The sequence below is a fragment of the Phacochoerus africanus genome, chromosome 6 (genome assembly GCF_016906955.1).
Source record: "Phacochoerus africanus isolate WHEZ1 chromosome 6, ROS_Pafr_v1, whole genome shotgun sequence".
NCBI classification, from domain to species: domain Eukaryota; kingdom Metazoa; phylum Chordata; class Mammalia; order Artiodactyla; family Suidae; genus Phacochoerus; species Phacochoerus africanus.
The window spans coordinates 15,940,095-15,959,212 of NC_062549.1; the positions used below are offsets into that span (position 1 = coordinate 15,940,095).

The following is a 19,118-nucleotide window of genomic DNA, read 5'->3' on the forward strand; positions in this document are numbered from 1 at the left end:
CATGGATACTAGTTGGAATCATTAACCACTAAGCCACAATGGGAACTCTCCAAAATGCAATTTTTTTTGTTTGTTTTTTTTTGGGTTTTTTTTGTTTGTTTGTTTTGTTTTGTTTTTTGTCTTTTTGCCATTTCTTGAACCGCTCCTGCGGCATATGGAGGTTCCCAGGCTAGGGGTCGAATCGGAGCTGTAGCCGCCAGCCTACGCCAGAGCCACAGCAACGCAGGATCCGAGCCGTGTCTGCGACCTACACCACAGCTCACGGCAACGCCGGAACCTTGACCCACTGAGCAAGGGCAGGGATCGAACCCGCAACCTCATGGTTCCTAGTCGGATTCGTTAACCACTGCGCCACAACGGGAACTCCAAAAATGCAATTTTTAAATCAGATCACAATTCTTTGGTCCCTCTGAAATTTTTTTCCTCAGGGCAAAGTATTTCTGTGGTGCAACCTGCCAAAATTTATCTTCTTTATTGTAGTCACATACTTCTTAAAAGACCATCTGAAAGTCAACAAATTTATCTAAGCATAGGTTCTACAATTAACTCTAAGTTATAAAAATGATTTAGGTTGTATTTATATTCCTCTTACCAAAGCTGATTCACTTTCTCCCAGAATCTTCCTGGCCAGCTGAACCAAGTGGATCCATGGCATTTCCTTAGACCGATTCTCGAGGAAACGAATGGACGTGTCCCTCCAGAGCACAACGCAGAGGATGTGAATGGAAGTGTCTTAGTAAGCAGAAAACTCATCTAAGATCAAAAGCTTGGACAGCCCTGTTACAAGAAAGTTGCTCGCTTTTACAATAGAACCGTGGAAGGTGTGAACGAGAGCTAGTGCTGTAAGCCGGTTGAACGTTAGGCATTATTTTATTTGGGATTAAATGATGAAAGCCAAATTTCCAAGACATCTTCAAGAAGAAAAATGGATCAATGTATTTTAAAGCAATGGGTCCCATCTACAATTAAGACATTCTTGAGGATCCCAGAACATCAAGAGGGACACAAAATCTTCAAAACAAAATTGATTTTAAGTCAGTTTTATTTAAAAACGTATATAAAGAGGCCAAATAACACTTAAGCCTGAGAGGGCTGCAATCTTTTTTAAGAACATAATGGTCCAAAACACTAATACTTATTGCTGATTCAGCTCACTATGTCAGCCCTCTTCAAGCAGGAGCACAATCACTAGCAAACATTTTATGGCACACGTTACGGGCATTAGAGATTCACAGAGAAATGGGCCACAGCCCTGCCCTCAAGGAGCTTACAGTGTAGCTGGAGAGAAATGAAACATCCAAAACAGACATGAAATCCACACATCTATCATAACAAAAACAATTATTGGCTTAAGTCTTCACATGTTTTAACAAATGAGCTGTAGGAATAACTGAGCAAATACACACTACATCAAGTTTCAACCTGACATATCAAAAAAAAAATTGGTTCTATTTATTACTTTGTTCACTTATGTTTCAATTCAACTGAAATAAAACGGAAAACATAATTCCAAACCAAATGTACCATAATGTTCGCTGTCCCAGATGAAGGGGTGGATCTGTTCAGGTCCTAGCGTTTCTCCACAGGACTACATCCACAGGTCAAGTTTAGTAGTTCTGACTGCCAAACCGATGTACAAATTCAGACAGTGAGTAGACGGCTCCCCATCCCACCTCAGGATCCATACTGATAAAATCATTCAGGTTCATTTTGGAATCTAAAAGAATACATGAACAAAATGTCCACTGAAAACACAATTCTGGTTTAACAGCAATAAAACAACCCAGGAGACCAAAAGTAGGGAAAATTATTCACATTTCACAAGGGGTCAATATCACTTCTACGGTTTCTTGTCTCAAATGCATAACCTCAATCTAACCATGACAAAGTATCACAAAGACCCAAACTGAGGCGCACTATACAAAGTCACTGGAGTTCCTGTTGTGGCTCAGCGGGTTAAGAACCCCACTAGTATCCATGAAGATGTGGGTGTGATCCCTGACTTTGCTCAGTGGGTTAAGGATCTGGGGTTGCAGCAAGCTGCGATGCAGGTCGCAGATGTGGCTCAGATCTGGCTGTGGCTGTGGCTATGGTGTAGGCTGGCAGCAACGGCTCCAATTCGACCCCTGGCCTGTGAACTTCCATATGTTGTGGGTATGGCCTTAAAAAGATCAAAAAAAAAAAAGTCACTGACCAGTACCCTTTGAAAGTATAAAAGTTATCAAAGAAAAAACAAAAAGTGTCACAGATTGAAGGAGAGTGAGGAGAGATGACAAATAAATGTAATATCCTGGGTTAGATTCTAAACCAAAAAAAGAAATTAGTGGGAAAAATTACAAAACTTATATAAGGTCTGTAAGTTAAGAGCACTGCGGCAATATTTTTGTATCAACTGTATTATTTTTTTGGTTTAGATAATTACACCATGGTTTTCTCAGATTCCCCTGGGATCTGACCAAAAGGTATAGAAAAACTCTGCAGTGTTTTATTTTTTAACCAATTCTTTAGTAGGCTAAAAATAAAGTTATTCAAAAATAAAAAATTAAATGGAAAACTGTAAAAATAAGCAAACTGCCAGTTTACTGGATGCAACTGCCAATTTATAGGAATTCAGAGAACACAAAAAAGATACAATCACCAAAATCCACACCATTTTCTCCCAGACTCAGTTTCTCCAACATATAAATTACCAAAAAAAAAAAAAAAAAAGAGTTGGACTACAAATCTCTACATATCAAAAAGACTCTAAAGGGAGTTCCCGTCCTGGCGCAGTGGAAACGAATCCAACTATGAACCATGAGGTTCGGGTTCGATCCATGGCCTCACTCAATGGGTTAAGGATCCGGTGTTGCCATGAGCTGTGGTGTAGGTCGCAGATACAGCTTGGATCCCACGTTGCTGTGGCTGTGGCGTAGGCCGGCAGCGACAGCTCCAATTTGATCCCTAGCCTGGGAACCTCCATATGCCACAGGTACAGCTCTAAAAAAGCAAAAAATGAAAAATAGAATAAATCCTGGAGTTCCCTGGTGGCTCAGCAGGTTAAGGATCTGGCATTGTCACTGCTCTGGCTTGGGTGGCCACTGTAACACAGGTTTGATCCCTGGCTCAGGAACTTGTACATGCAACCAAAAAAAACAAAAAAATTAAGTTGAGGGGGCCAGGGCAGCTAGACCTGGGGACAGTGTGAGAGAGGCGGGAACTACACAGAGAGATGTCTGGAGATCTGCAGAGGCGCCTCAGCCCTTTACCCCCAAGTCTTTGGCTAAGGACTGATCTCACAAGTCCAGGAAAGAAGCAGCAGAAAGCAGTCTAACAACACCCCTCCAGCCCTCAGGCATTTGGGAGAATCCACAGAAAGGTCACTCGAGAGTGGGGAAGCTAAATCAGCAGCAGCCAAAGGCCACCTCGAACACGCAGGAAACGGCCTACAAGCCAGCCTTGAAAGGACCCGCCTGACCCTCAGAAATTTAAGTGGGGCCAGAACCAAATCCAAGACTGTTTCTTAAAGTAACCCAAGATCTAGGAGCTGACAATGTGAAATGCACAAAATCCAGCAGCCAACCAAATATTAGGAGTCATACAAAGAAAACAGGAAAATACGACTCAAAACCAGGAGAGAAATCGGCAGATAAGGACCAGCGATTATAAATAGGCTCCATTTACTCAAAAGAGTAGTTAAATATGAGCACGACAAAGACCAAAAGGGGAGAGAGTAAATCAGCCCCAAATGGAGCATCTAGAGATGAAAAAACAAACACGTAAAATGGAAAAAAAAATGCACCACAAAAGGATTTAAGATCAATGAATTTACAAGCAAAATAATTACTGAAAATGAAGCACATACAGAAAAAGTCTGAAAAAGATGAACAGAACATCACTGACCTAAGAGGAAAATGACACACTATCTAAATAACATATTTGAGGTGAAGTGTGATGTTTTCTTGAACCATTTTTTCTTTCCTAACCGTTTTTTCTTAAATAAAACCCTAACTGGCTGAAAGTAATTCCCCCTTAACCTAATTTCAAATACACTGCTTTGATAAAGACAGGGCTTGCAGTAATGCATGTCCCACACAGAGAACACGCAGTAAATTACGACATGAGAAACCAGTATGTTTACCCCACACTTCAGAGCAGATTCCTTTGAGCTCCAATCTCAAGTTCAGGAGGCCTCTGATGAGCTAGCTACACGAGGGTGGGGGCAACTGACACCCGATCACAAGGTGCTACCGGACTTGGAGGCCTTCCAGCTGGGGAAGCAGGCTTGACCTGCCTGTGCGCCAGTCTGTATGGCAGGCAAGTGTGGAAAACAAAGCCTGCCTCTTGTGGTGAAGATTTAAACCAAAATAAGATGCAAAGGGGCTGGCACCAAAGCCTCTCCCAAAACAGCACCTACTGGGTAGTAGCCATCAAACCCAAAGAAATGACTCACAGAGGACAGGGGCTGAGAAGGTGTTGTTTCCTGAAGGCCTACTACACACCAAACTCTGCCTTAGAGCTGCCACAGGCCCTGTCAGCCTGGTGAGTGAGACTGAAGGCAAGATCCCTGAGGCCCCTCCCTGACCTCAGCTGTCCCAATTCTAACCCTGAGGTTGGGAACCCGGTTGGTGAGGCAAAATCAATTCCAATATAAATTTTTTAAATTATGAGAGCTTTTCACAGAGAGCCTCAAAAATCAGAGTTTGACTCCTCTTTCAGTCTTCACTCCCCTCAAACATGCCAAATATTTTTTTTACTCTCTTCCCTGCTCAACTCCGAACACCACTGTCCTATTTTTCCAGCATCCTGCACAGCTTACAGAACAGTTTGACTCACACAGCCTCATCCATGTGAGAGGATGATTTCACCAATTAATGGCAACGCTGCCAATTACTTCCCATCATAAATAATGTTTCCAGCTTCAGGTGAGTGCCAAGCAACAGAAAGAGGTGAAGAACCCTTTATCCGCTTAAATCTGGAAGAATTACTAATTGGACTGATGCCTAAAAGCACATAAAAGAGATGAGTGGGATGATAAAACCTGCTAGCTCTCACCTCCTTCTTATGCAGCTTTTATTACAGAGCCAGTGAAATGACATTTCACACATCCCAAAGATGCACTGGGATTTCCTCCCCATAACATGAAACCCTCCCGTGGCAAGATGCTTGTAGTCCCGCTGTTAAATGACGCGAACACGCAGACCTTCCGAAGCCCCATGTCCCAGCAACGGTGCCAAGGTTTGGGCCCTAACACCGTTCCTCTCCCATGAGTTCTGGTGCCTTCCAGTCCTGCTCTCCGCGCCTCGGATTCCTAAATCGGATGAATACACAGAACGACACTCCCTCTTGCCTCCTTAGCCCTCCAGGAGTCTTACCCAAAGAACAATGTGCTTCCTGACCCTGGTTAAGGGAACTGCGCTCATCTGCACAGTGATGGGAACCCCCTGGGGGCGGCCTGTGGCTCACCTCCAGTCTCGATGCAGGGATAGGACGGAGGAGGTTCTCTCCAGTTCCCGCTGGAATCCTTCATGTGAGATCGGTCAGAAGCAAAGTTCTTCAAATATGAATCTGCACGGATCACTCGGAATTTCCTACACACAAACCAACATTCATTTTATATCACAGCTGAAATCCTAACTCAGTTCTTACATAGACCGTGTTCTATGACATGAACAAAACCACGCAGGCCTTTTTATACACTCTGTGATACAAAAACATACACATGCTGCTTTAATACCTGCTAAAGACAGCGTGAGAAATGATCAGCTGAAAACCCAAACTTCAAAGGCATGGAAATATATCTAGCTGCCTTTACTTACCCAACTGTGTATCAGGGGCAAAGGGTAGTTTTCAGAGGCTGCCATCACAGCGCTCTCAACGGTGGCATCATAAGGCATCCTACTCACCCACCCCACACCATCCCACCACACTCCCCCTAAAAATAAGAAAAGGACAGAGAGCCCCACAACAACTTTCAGAAAAACTGTTTTGGATCTCATCACACAAATTTTTAAAAGACTGCCAACCTTTTACACAACGGACAACATTTAAAACTTTAAAACATTTTGAATCTTCTATGTAGCACATCATTCTCAAACCTCGACTAAATGGTGAAGCCCAGACAATTGATGTTTATAAAACCAATGCAAAAACAAACACACAAACAAAACAACTCAATATAATTATTATCAAGGTCCTGATTTCAGAAAGTTGATAAATCCACCTTGAATTTCCTCACCTTCTAAACTGCGGATGGATGTCCTCATCAGACTTAAAGGCATCTTCCACGTAAGTATCAAAGGGGCAGGGAAATGGCAGGACAGTGTCAAGGTCATAAATGAAGCTCTGTCCTCCACTCGACACATGAAGCAAGACAACATGGTAATCCTAGAAGTAAAAGTTGCTGAAATTAACCAGATTACCCTACGATCGTGTATTCCAAGGGTATACCAGTACTGCATATATATCATCAAAAACGGAGAACAAGACAAATACAGCCCTCCTTATAACAGCAAATAAAGCAAACACAAAACCCTGAAAACAGGCCAAAAGTCCAGTGATGGGGAACAGGTAAGCAACTGGTGGAAATGTTGATGTACATTAAATGTACACCCTTGGCCTAGCAATTTTACCCTGAGGAATCCATCCTACAGAAAATCGGCCGTATGTATGGAGAGGTACAGAAGCAAAGAAAATCTCCTGCAGCATTGCTTGTAACTGAAAATTCAGAAGCAACCAGAAGTCCACCAAGAGAGGAATGGTTCACAAACTACGGTGCAGCCACAAGATGGAGTCCCATGTGGCTACTCAAAGGAGTTAGGTAAATGCGGAGTTCTCCAATGGCTCAGCAGGTTAGGGATCTAGCACGTCACTGCTGTGGCTCAGGTGCGATTCCTGGCCCGGGAACTTCTACACACTGCAGGCACAGCCAAAAAAATAAAAAATAGGTAAATTTATGTGAAATTGGATTAAGTCCATGTTATACGGTTTGATGGCGGAAGCAAACTGCTGATTATTGTATTTTTCAAGTGTATGTGTATACAGAGTCAGACATGAGCATTCAGAAGTACACATGCACGAGTGTGAGTACAGAGAAAAATGCCTACAAGGATATCCTCCAACCACCAACAAAGGGGACGGCTTATGGTGAGCCTGGAGAGGGGAAGAAAGACTTTAAAATGTTGTCACTATGGAAAACAGTATGGAGGTTCCTCAAAAAACTAAATATAGAACTACCATATGATCCCACAATCCCACTCCTGGGTAACTATCCAGACAAAACATTCACTCAGGAGTTCCCGTTGTGGCGCAGCAGAAACAAATCCGACTAGGAACCAAGAGGTTGTGGGTTTGATCCCTGGCCTCGCTCAGTGGGTTAAGGATCCAGCGTTGCCGTGAGCTGTGGTGTAGGTCACAGACGCACAGTTTGGACCTTTCATTAATTTGGCTGCGGTGTAGGCCAGCAGCTATAGCTCCGATTCAACCCCTAGCCTGCCTGGGAACCTCCATGTGCCACCAGTGGAGCCCTAAAAAAGCAAAAAAAAAAAAAAAAAGATAATTGCACGCCTATGTTCAGCACTATTGACAATAACCAAGACACAGGAACAACCTAAATATCCACCAACAGACGAATGAATTAAGAAGATGTGGTACATATACACAATGGAATACTACTCAGCCATTAAAAAAAAAAAAACAAAATAATGCCATTTGCAGTAACATGGATGCAACTAAAGATTCTAAGTGAAATCAGAAAGAGAAAAAACAAATACCACATAGTATCACTTAAATGTGAAATCTAAAATATGGCACAGATAAACCCATCTACAGAACAGAAACAGACTCACAGACATGGAGAACAAACTTGTGGTTGCCAAGGGGCAGGGGGGACGGAATGGGATGGACTGGGAGTTTGGGGCTAGTAGATGCGAACTACGACATTGAGAATGGATAAGCAATGAGGTCCTATTGCACAGCCCAGGGCACTACACCCAACCTCTTGTGACAGAACATGATGGAAGATAATATGAGAAAAAGAATGTATATGTATGTATGCCTGGGTCACTCTGCTGTACAGCAGAAATTGCACAACACTGTAACTCAACTACACTTTAATTAAAAAAAGAAAAAGAAAAATATCAACGGGTGTTTCACAAAGGAAATGCAAATAAACTAAAAGACTATGTACTGAAGCTCAATTCCATTTATATCAGAGAGAACTTTAAATCCGTAATAAAACACAATTTTATATTTAGCAATTTGATAATAATTAAAATTAAATCAAAATCTATCTATACCAAGTGTATGAGAGGGAGACAACAAGAAGATTCCCTCCTACCACTAGTGGGAGTATAACTGGTATATTCATGCAGACTTTTATTTTGGGGCATTTCTAATAAAGATGAACATGCAAAAACAAAAAATAAAAATAAAATGTTGTTGCGATTGTTTTTAAACCAGCCAGGCCCTAATCTGTAGTCATTACAGAAGAAAGACACAGAGCTTCTCCCGCACAGCTGGGTCCCAGTGCACGTGTGACTTCTCACTCTCGAGGCCAGATGCCCAGTGCAGCCCACACCAGCTAAGGGCTGGGAGGCATGTCAGGGTGGTTATCAAGGGACATGCCAATAGTCGGGTGCTCAGAGCTCCTTAGGGAAAAAAATCTCTCATAGAGAACAGCACTGTGAGATAAAAAGGTCAATCACATTAATACAACATCAGAAATACATCTTACATTTCCAGTGCTTCGGAGCTCACAAAGCACTTTCTCGAACATTTCATTTGACCCTGTGAGGTGGGGCAGATAATTAATTGAGACTGGAGATGTTGTACCATCAGAGCCTAAAGTGCTTCCTTTGGCTCCAATTCTATCTTAGTAAAGCAGATCCAGCATCAGAAATGAACGCTTATTCCCTGTACTGCCCCTTAATGCATCCTACCCTCCAGATAAATGAACTAAAAGCTGCTCCCCCATAACAGTCCACAGTTTCCTTCCCCTAGGCTTATTTGTGTTACTCCACTCCTTCTGCACGACCTCCTCCACCGCCCCTCTCCGTACCCATCACTCAAGCTCTGTCTGCTTTCTTCCTCACGAGCCCATCTGTGATCTTCTCCCGCCCCTGCCGGAGTCTCTGCCTTTCCAAAACCTGTCTCTCCCTTCTACTTTGTGTTGTTTTTTTTTTTGAGCTATGTACTCCCTATTATTTATGACAAAGTGTGCTATTAAAATACAAATATAGGAGTTCCTGCTGTGGCTCAGCAGTAACGAACCCGACTAGTATCCATGAGGATGCGAACTCAAACCCTGGCCTCGCTCAGTGGGTGGTGTAGGTTGCAGATGCAGCTCTGATTCGACCTCTAGCCCAGGAACCTCCATATGCCACAGGTGCGGCCCTAAAAAGAAAGAAGAAATAAAATAAAATACGAAGATGAGAAAGATAAGTTCTTTCTATCTTTCTGGCAGTAAGAGTTTCGGGAGAAGTGATTGGGAAACACAAGTCAACTGTTGCACAACAGGGAGATAAGGAAATGAGGGAGGCGGGAGAGCGCGCAGGTGAGGGCATCTGAAGTCAGGTCACCTGGTTCAACCTCAGCCCTCCCTAACCAGCCTGTTTCCTCTTCCACAAAATAGAGACAACTGTAGTGTTTTCCTCATAGTATTACTGAGAGAATTAATGAGATGATGTATGTAAATGCTCAGTCTTTTTAAAAAGCCAACCAAGGAGTTCCTATTGTGGCGCAGTGGAAACAAATCCAACTAGTATTCATGAGGTTGTGAGTGCGATCCCTGGCCTCACTCAAGTGGGTTAAGGATCCAGCATTGCCATGAGCTGTGGTGTAGGTTGCAGACAAGGCTCAGATCCTGCCTTGCTGTGGCTGTAGTATAGGCCCCCAGCTGTAACTGATTCGACCCTTAGCCTGGGAACCTCCATAAGCCTCGGGTGTGGCCCCTAAAAAAAAAAAAAAAAAAAAAAAAAAGGCAACCAAGAGGAGTTTCATTGAGAAAGGGCTGCCATCACCACATCTTCGAAGGGGAAGGCTTTCCAGAAAGATGACACAACTTGTGGAAAGGCTAAAACAAGAAGTATCCTTCTGGTTAGCTCAGGTCCATTTTCCTATATACCAGGTGTCTGGTGACCTCGAGAGGGAAAGCAGGCCTCAACCAGGAATCACCTCCACGGCAGAGATGGGGAGCCAAGGAGTGCAGATCCAGCAGAAGCCTCAGTCTGAGCTGGATACAGAGCTTGTCCAAATGCCAGAAAAGATCCAGCGAGGTCAGAGGCAGGGAGGCCCACCTAGAACACGATCTGTTCCTTGGGGGTTGGTGTCTCCACCCACTTGGGGAAGTCTACCCATTCCCCACGACAGGATGGCAGCGAGGCGCAGAGGCTTATTTCACACAGGAAATCTGTGGGGAGACTTCCTACAACAGGACTCCCCACCCTGAGCCACCAGAGCTGCTGTGTAAAGGGGGACGTGATCAAAGGCCCTCTCCTTGTGAGCCTCCTGAAGACAGGTAGCAAGGCCATGGCTCAAAGGCAGCTGAGCACTTCAGCCATGGCCATGACTGCGGAGGCAGCTGGACACTCGGTAACCAGAGTCTTGTAGCTTTGCTCACAGTAACAGCTAACGCCTCCAGAGCGTAACGCCTCCGGGACGCAGGATGATGCTTCAAATACATTATGTATCTGAAGGCTCACAACCTGCCTGACCAGAGGAAGACACTGAAGAAAGACAGCAAATAACACATCCACCTCACACAACCCCCCAGGGTGAGGACTGCAGCTTAATCCCAGTTTGCTTGACCCTGAGCCCATGCTCCTAGCCCAACACTGCTGGATTTCATGTTAGAACAGATGAAGGAAAGAAGAGCGTGAGCTGAAGGAAGAGCATGAGCTCCACGAGGCCATGGATTTAGTCAATTTTGTGTCTAGCACATATGAAGCATTTAATAAATGTATGTTACATAAATGAATGAAGTCAATTCAAATGTTATCTTATTCTAATAAGCGTCAGAAATTTGATGTTTGTTACATTAGCATGAATGGAGTTTTTCCTTTATCTTCATGTTATGAGCATGAACAATTCTGTTCTCCAGAGGCCAGGTTAAGGTGACAAGATGTGTCCTAGAAAGGACCTAGTCTGGCCACTGATGAGCCAGATGACCCTGAGCTACACACTCTGCCTTCCTGGGCTTGATCTTTCACCTGAAAAATGAAACGGTTAGAGCAGATCTGTATTTTTCAAATGCTAGTCATGTTCACTTGGGAACACGAATTCCTACACCTCTACATCAACTAGATCAGAAATCTGTTATTTTGGGGAGTTCCCTGATGGTCTAGTGGTTAGGAGTCAGTGCTTTCACCAATGTGGCCCAGATTCAATCCCTGATCTGGAAATGAGATCCCACATCAAGCCGCTGCACATAGTGACAAAGAAAGGAGGGGAGGGGAAGGGGAGGGGAGGGGAAGTGGAGGTGAGGGGAGGGGAGGGGAGGGGAGGGGAGGGGGAGGGAGGGGGGGGGGAGGGAAGAAGAAAGAGAAGAAGAAAGAAAGAAAGAAAGAAAAAAGAAGGAAAAAGAAGGAAGGAAGGAAGGAAGGAAAGGACGGAAGGAAGTAACAGAAAGAAGGAAAGAAGGAAAGAAAGAAAGAAAGAAGAAAGAAGGAAAGAAAGAAGAAAGACAGAAAGAAGAAAGAAAAAAGCAAAGAAAAGAAGGAAAAAGAAACCTCTATTTTTAACAGGATCATTCTACCGTACCGCCAGACTAGATACTGCTAAAGTTCTTTCTAGTGCTAAGCAGACAAGAGTCCAGAACACAAATATATCTGCCACATCAGCCACTTAAAATCATTCCTATAATAATTTCAAAATTAAAAGGACACATGTCCTAAGTGCTTCAACCTTAGACCAAATGACAATTATTGTCAAAAGGTCAAATTACTAATAATTATCATAGCCTTCACCTACTGCCCCATAATTTCTGCTTTACCAAAACACAAAGACCATTCACAGATTACAAGTACTAATGCATCAGAGGCTGTTCGTGTTGATGATCTTACCCAGATCACAGGTCCATCTCCAGGTCTTGCCTGTTGTTTCCAGATAGGAATCTGAAAAATTCAACAAATTTCTTAAGCCACAACTTCAGTTAAACCACTAATAAATTCTTTAAAGCAATGCATCATGAAAAATAAAGTGTTTCTAATCAACCAACAATCAAGGTGAAAAAAATGAATTATAGGAAGAAATCCAAATCCTTCCAAGTGTCCTTAACAATGAAAGAGCAATAATTAATTATAAGATGTTCTCTAGAGAGTAGAAAGAGACCTGAACTAGGAATTGGAAGGCCTGGCAGGTTCAAGTCTTTCTTTCCCACTTAATTATTCACAGGACCTCCCTAAGACTCTACTTCCTCATCTATAAAATGCAGACATCTGTCTGAACCTTGTCTCTTTCACAGGGTTTCCACTGGGATCAAACAAGATGAGGCTTGCAAAAGAGCTTTACAATTATGAAAGGCTGACCTTTCTGAATACTTCCTATAAGTTTACTAGAGTTCCATTAAAACTCCAAAAACAAAGAAATCTTTTACATCAAACCTGAGAATGTGTGCTTCTAATCTAAGCAATTTAAGAAGCTCTAAGAGTTCCCTCTTGGCTCAGCAGGTTAAGGATCCAGCGTTGTCACTCCTGTGGTTCTGGTTACAGCCACGGCACGGGTTGGATTCTCAGCTTGGGGAACATCCGCATGCCACGGGCACGGCCAAATAAATAAGTAAATAATAAAAAAAAAAAATAGGAGTTCCCATCGTGGCTTGGTGGTTAACAAATCCGACTAGGGACCATGGGGTTGCGGGTTTAGTCCCCGGCCTCGCTCAGTGGGTTGAGGATCTGGCGTTGCCATGGGCTGTGGTGTAGGTTGCAGATGAGGCTCAGATCTGGAGTTGCTGTGGCTCCGGCGTAGGCCGGCAGCTACGGCTCCAGTTGGACCCCTGACCTGGGAACCACGTGCTGCGGGTACAGCCTTAGGGGAGACTAGGGGACAAAAAAAAAAAAAAATTTAATAAATAAAATAAATAAAAACCTCTAACTTAATATCCAAGGAGAGGGGACTTAATTTGCATAACCATACCATCACATATTTCCTTACCTACAAATAAGGGACTAAACTCTACTAACTCAACCACATTCTGGTAGGGGAAAAAAAATCTCATTCAAAAACAAACTTTAAAATGTTGTTATATTTTGTAAAGCACATTTTAGGTCAGTGCTAAACTCATGCTCTGTTTAGCTTCTAATTCCAGCCTAAACTTGTCTTCTTCCTGCAATCACTCACCAACTTACCATCTTCCTCTCATTAGATATGAAGACAGCGTAACACTCTTCTAATGGATATTGGTCGTGGTTTTTGATGTATTCACAGAGCTTCCAAATATTTTCTTCACTGAAATAAAATAATTGCTTAAGCAATATAATTCAAGCAAGAACGCGCTGTTTTTCAAATTTGAACAAAAGACTGATGACGATATAAAAAAGTTGGAAGCAACCATAATCACCACTTCATCCAACAACTAACTGGCTGACAGAACTTCCTCTAAAACACCCCCAGCAAGCTGTTACCAAACTATACTGCTCGTGACCCCATCTACAGACAGAGCTCAGGACCTCTGTCAGCAGTGCTACTGTACGGAGGCATTTTAACACCACTCAAACACTATGTCAACCTTCTATAATCTATAATCCAGGGCCTTGAGATGGAGCTGGAATTCCAACTCAGCCACATACAAAGTAGGAAGCTTCAGACATCCTGACCTCTCTGAAGGTCTGCTTTTCTCCTCTGTAAAATGGGCACAACCATCATAACCACAGCGTGTGATGAACACTCAATCTTAGTTAACACTGGTTTCCTGCTCCCCTTAGGAATGGGGCAGGATGTGTGTCTGGGGTAGGAGATCTCCTTACTGAAAAACGACTGGGACAGTTGTCTTATGCCCAGGAATTCTTTGGAGGGAGCCCCTCATGAGTGGTATTCCCTGGGCCCCCCTGGAATGGAGGGGGTCCTGACTTTTACAAAGCTGTTTTTCATACTGAACTGAAATCTATATTCCTATACTCCTGCCCCAGATGAATCTCTCTTCTACATGAGATGCCTTTAGCTCTCTGAAGCAGTGGTCAGAACTGCCCAAGTAATGCAATGCCCAGGGCATCAAACCAAGCCATGCTGGAAGCCACAGTTCAGCCTTTGGGCTTCTGTCTTTTTCTAGTGAGCTACAGAGCACCTCGGCTCAAAACGAGCTACACCAACATCTTGCTCGCACAAGTGACTCACTGTGTCAAAATCCAATTTCCAGCCACCTTACACCATGCCACCTGAAGATGAGGCAAGGCACAAATGGCACCAAGGACTATAGCCATGCTGTGGAAAGACACACTTTCAATTCAGTCTTGCCCTATCTGTCTCAATGCTCTAAACTAGGCTTACTGAAGTGGAGAGTCTGCATTTTTCTCCAGTAATATTATTTTCCCCTGAAATATTTAAGAACCCTTAGAGAAAAAAATGGCAGAGGTAAAAACAGGAGATTGCTACTAATTCCATAGGATGTGTAGCACAGAGGAACAAAATTTTACTGTTTCAGTACCACACAACTTGTACTAGCTAATTTTTTTTTTTTTTAATCTGGATGTTCTCAGACCAAGTTTTGAGACAACGTCTCTCTGTCCAGCCTAATAATTTTGGAGAGATGACCACAAACAAGAGCCTGTGATGTACAACGCACACTGCTAAGTGCCTGGAGAATGTAATGAGCCAGCAAGAGGAGCCGTACAGATCCATAAAAAAGTGAGCATCACAGAAGGCATGAAAGATGCATAGAGCAAGCACAGACGAGGCGTTCATTTTGAAGGATACAGGAAGATGGAGGAGGTGTAGTTCAGTGGATGCTCCTTGCTCCCCTCGCCCATTCCAAGGGTGGGCACCGAGTTAATGCAAAAGGTTCGCAAATCCGCCTGTACCACAAGCACTACTGGTAAGAAGCTGAATTACACATGTGACTTGGACATACTTTGCCTATTACTTTTCAAATACGCGTGAATGTTACGCAGAGAAAAAACAAATTTAAACGTAACAGTTACTGGGTTTCTCGTCCCTTTTCTAATCAATTTTTTCCTCAAGAATACAGTTACTATCATGGAGAAGGATCTCCTAAAACTTGTGATGCTAATAAAAAAGAGAGCCTTATCCGTGGAAACGCTGGCATAGAAAAAGCCCTGGATTTGGTGTGACTCCTGAAACCCATTTAACTTTTTCTTAAAAAAAAAAAAGAGGGGATGGTAATAAAAATGTTCCAGTTGATTATTTTGGCAGGAGAAACGCTGACAAAGCACCATTAGGGCCAGGATTCTGCAAGAATGGCTACCGGTGATGGGCTGAAGTCAGAGAGGACCTCAAGGAGAGGATCCCAGGCACATGCAAGTGCTCAACAAATATTTGAAAAATCCAACACCATTATAAAAGAATCACAAGTGCTCTGCAAACTACAGAGAGCCACACAAACATAGGCTATCACTGTTCTCATGAGGCTGGGTCTTAAAAGATAAGTAACATCTGATGGAAGCTAACGGAAGTAGAAAGGAGGCATTTATTTCAAGCTAGGAGGACCCACAGGAGCCTGTAGAAAGGCATACCTACCTGATGTGTTCAGACAGGACAAAGCACCAGTTCTCCATCAGAAGTGATTCTGCCCCAGCCCCAGGGGACATTTGGCAGTGTCTGGGGACATTTCAGGTTGTCACAAACTGGGAGACGGTGGAATGGGCATCCAGTGTGCAGAGGCTAGGGATGCTGCTACACAGCCTACCATACACAGGACAGGCCCCCAGAGAATTACCACCTCAAAATGCCAACAGAGGCAAAGCTGAAAAACCCTCAGGTAGGGCAGGAAAGGCAAGTTCACAAAGAGACCGAAGGAACAGGTGGTGACTAGATCTTTAGAGGGCTTACTAGGCTCAGAAAGCAGACTTTATTGTCAAAGGCTGCATTCTTGAAATATGATCCACAGACCAGCCTCAGACTCATCCAGGTTGCTGTTCACACACCCAGCGGCTCTGGGGTGGGGCCTGGAGATCTGCATAGTTTACAAGCTCCCAGGTGATTCTCCGACACGTTCAAATTTAGAAGGGATGTGAGCAATGTGAAGCCAGCTGAAGTTAAAGACCTGAAGGACAGGGGAGAGCTGGGCAGAGAGGGCTGTCAGGAAGGGCGGCTGGAAGAGGCCCCGAGGGCCAGGTAAGGAGGGTCTGGCCCTTGGCTGAAGGAATTAGAGGAGACGATCTACTGAAGTGAAGTTCATCTCCCACCATCCTTCCCCCAAACCTCTCCACTCCAACTGTGCCGGCCTCCCTGCCGTTTCTAGGATACACTTCCTTCTGAGAGCCTCTGCACCCGAAGTGGCCTCCTGCCAATATCCACAAAGCTCCTGCCCTCTTTTTCTTCAGATCTCTGTTCAAAGATCACTTTATCCACAATGTCTTCTTTAAATCTCCTAATAACACAATGAGTCATTACCCCTTAACTTGTTCTAGCTTTCTCCTACCACTTAAACCCAAACATGGTTAAAAGGGGTTTTGTCTGCTTTCCCCCAATCGAAATTTGAGAACTATGCAATCTTACGACGGACATCCAATCTCTTTGGGTAGAACATGATGGGAGATAGTATGAAAAAAAAAAAAGGGGGTGTGTGTATGACTGCCTCACTATGCTGTACAGCAGAAATTAAAAACACTATAAAACAAATGCACTCAAAAAAAAAAACCAGAAAAAGAAATCAAGAAATCAAGAACTCTTACAGGGGGGAGTTCCCGTCATGGCTCAGTAGAAACATATCTGACTAGCATCCCTGGCCTCACTCAGTGGGTTACGGATCCTGCATTGCCGTGAGCTGTGTTGTAGGTTGCAGACGAGGCTCAGATCCTGTGTCTGTGGTGTAGGCCAGCAGCTACTGCTCCAATTCGACCCCTAGCCTGGGAACCTCCACATGCCGCCGGTACAACCTTAAAAAAAAAAAAAAAAAAAAAACCTCTTACCAGGGAATATGTCTATTTTGTTCACTGCTATCTCCCTCATGCATAAAATTGTGCATCTCACACTCCAAGGGCCTAATAAACATTTACTGAATTGACAAAACAATGAGGGGATGTTAGGGACAAGAACAGGACCCAGGTGAGAGGCAGGGCAGAAACAAAGCACGGACTCCAGACTCTGGCATTACCGAGGTTCCAGTTTCAGCACCACCCTTGCAGATGTGTGATCTTGGGCAAACAACAGGTCTCTCTGCCCAGTTTTTTCATTGGTAAAATGAGGGAAATGATAATAATAAAACTATTTCCCAAGGACGGATGGAAGTACTAGGCCTGACACACTGTCAGAGCTGAACGAATGTCAAGCTCTTCCCAGCATTACTTTGGTTTCTTGTGCAGGGACTGGAAATTGGAGTTAGAAGTCATTAATCAATCAAGTAAGGGAAAGGGAATGAAAAGAATCACGATAAGAGTGGTGATTCAGCCACAGTAGTGGCCCAGGATAGGGGGTACAGTGTGTGTATTCCAGAAACAAACTCTACATTTAAATCGCCATTCCTTCGCTCCCAAGCAGTGTGGCCTTAGGCAAATGACTTGCACACCTCTGTGCTTCAACGTGCTCACCTTTAAAACGGGGATAAAAGGAGTTCCGGTCGTGGCTCAGTGATTAACGAATCCAACTAGGAATGAGGTTGCCGGTTCAATTCCTGGCCTTGCTCAGTGGGTTGAGGATCAGGCGTTGCCATGAGCTGTGGTGTAGGTTGCAGACACAGCTCGGATCCCGCCTTGCTGTGGCTGTGGCATAGGCCGGTGGCTACAGCTCCGATTAGACCCCTAACCTGAGAACCTCCACATGCCGGGGGGAGCAGCTCAAGAAATGGCAAAAAATAATAATAATGATAATAAAATAAAATGGGGATAAGAGTACCTACCTCCTAGTGTAATTGTGGGTTTCAAACGAATTCATTTACGCAACCGCCTCAGAACAATGACTAGCATATGTGAAGTTGTTATGTATAAATTTAACCGTTATTACAATGAGTACTAGGTGGTTAAGATTTTGGTATCTGGTATAACAGGGCCTGAAATGGATTCCTGGCTGCTATTAGCTGGGTGACCTTGGGAATGTTACTGCAAAAACTCTGCACCCCCATTCTCTTCCAAAATTAAAATGACCTTCATTATCAGCGTGAAAACACATTATCAGCAGTATAATATTCAAAGGCCCTCTGCACTCCGCCTCCATCTCCACCTCCCCTTCTTGGACCCCCCAAACGCTGAGGTCCGCTGAGAAAAATCCAAGCGAAAAACGCCAGGCAGAAGTAATGCACTTACCGACCCTGCCATTCCTGGCGAATTCCCCCCACCCCCCGACACACACACGCACACACCACACCCTCCCGCAACCCAAATACCCAAGCTCAACTCTAGGGACAGGGCTGCCATTCCCTCTCTCTCCTCCCCTCAAACCAGAAAACCCGCCAGTCCCGGCCCAGAGGGGCCGGGAAGAGGCGGGGCCCAGCTGCAACGCCAGGCCGGGTGGGCAGGGGAGATGTCGGGGGCTGGCCCCTGCGCCGCCTCACCAGTAGCAGCTGTTGTAGACGCAGGCGTCCCGCGGGGGGCTGGCCGGCTGGTAGTGGGCTGCTGCGGCGACGGGGACATCCCCTTCCATGGCAGGCCTGGGCAAGGGCCTAAGGCCGACGCACGAGACAAGCCCCGCCGGCGGGCTGCGGGGGAGGGGCCGATGCTCAACAAGCAGCGCGGGTTCTCGTGGCGGGGTGGGCGGAGCCTGAGATCGACCGCCTGTGGCGTTCCCGGGTGGTGGGGCCTAGGGCACGGTAGGCGGAGCCTGGGCCAGCGTGTGGCGCAGGATTCTTACGCACCCAGCTTGAGAGGCGCTTTCTGGATTGCGGGGGGGTGGAGCCAAGGTAGGCGGGGCTTAGTGGGCGGATGCGGGCAGCTCTGCTTTGGTGGAGCAAGTTCTGGTGGGCGGATTCTGGGCGGGGAGAGGCGCAAGGTCTTGGCGTGAGAAGGCCCGGTCGAGGTGGGCGGAGCTCGAGGCGC

General features: G+C 44.8%; 1 protein-coding gene across 1 annotated transcript; it reads right to left on the reverse strand.

Moving 5' to 3' along the window:
* Positions 1 to 1,024: 1,024 nt before the first annotated feature.
* NTAQ1 (N-terminal glutamine amidase 1) lies at positions 1,025 to 18,956 on the reverse strand. The gene is made up of 6 exons (XM_047783311.1): positions 18,638 to 18,956; positions 13,323 to 13,422; positions 12,039 to 12,089; positions 6,218 to 6,366; positions 5,446 to 5,570; positions 1,025 to 1,717 (listed from the first exon to the last, which is right to left on the reverse strand). The coding sequence occupies exons 1-6, from the start codon at positions 18,724 to 18,726 to the stop codon at positions 1,608 to 1,610; spliced, it is 624 nt and encodes a 207-aa protein (XP_047639267.1). The 5' UTR covers positions 18,727 to 18,956; the 3' UTR covers positions 1,025 to 1,607.
* Positions 18,957 to 19,118: the final 162 nt, after the last annotated feature.

What these genes read in the sequence shown, in the direction of transcription:
- NTAQ1 (XM_047783311.1), bottom strand. Translation starts at nt 18,726, where the DNA reads ATGGAAGGGGATGTCCCCGTCGCCGCAGCAGCCCACTACCAGCCGGCC. An exon ending in TATCTAATGAGAGGAAGATG is followed by an intron (nt 12,090 to 13,322) that starts GTAAGTTGGTGA and finishes TGAATTTTTCAG; the next exon opens with ATTCCTATCTGGAAACAACA. An exon ending in ATCCATCCGCAGTTTAGAAG is followed by an intron (nt 5,571 to 6,217) that starts GTGAGGAAATTC and finishes GTTTGTGTGTAG; the next exon opens with GAAATTCCGAGTGATCCGTG.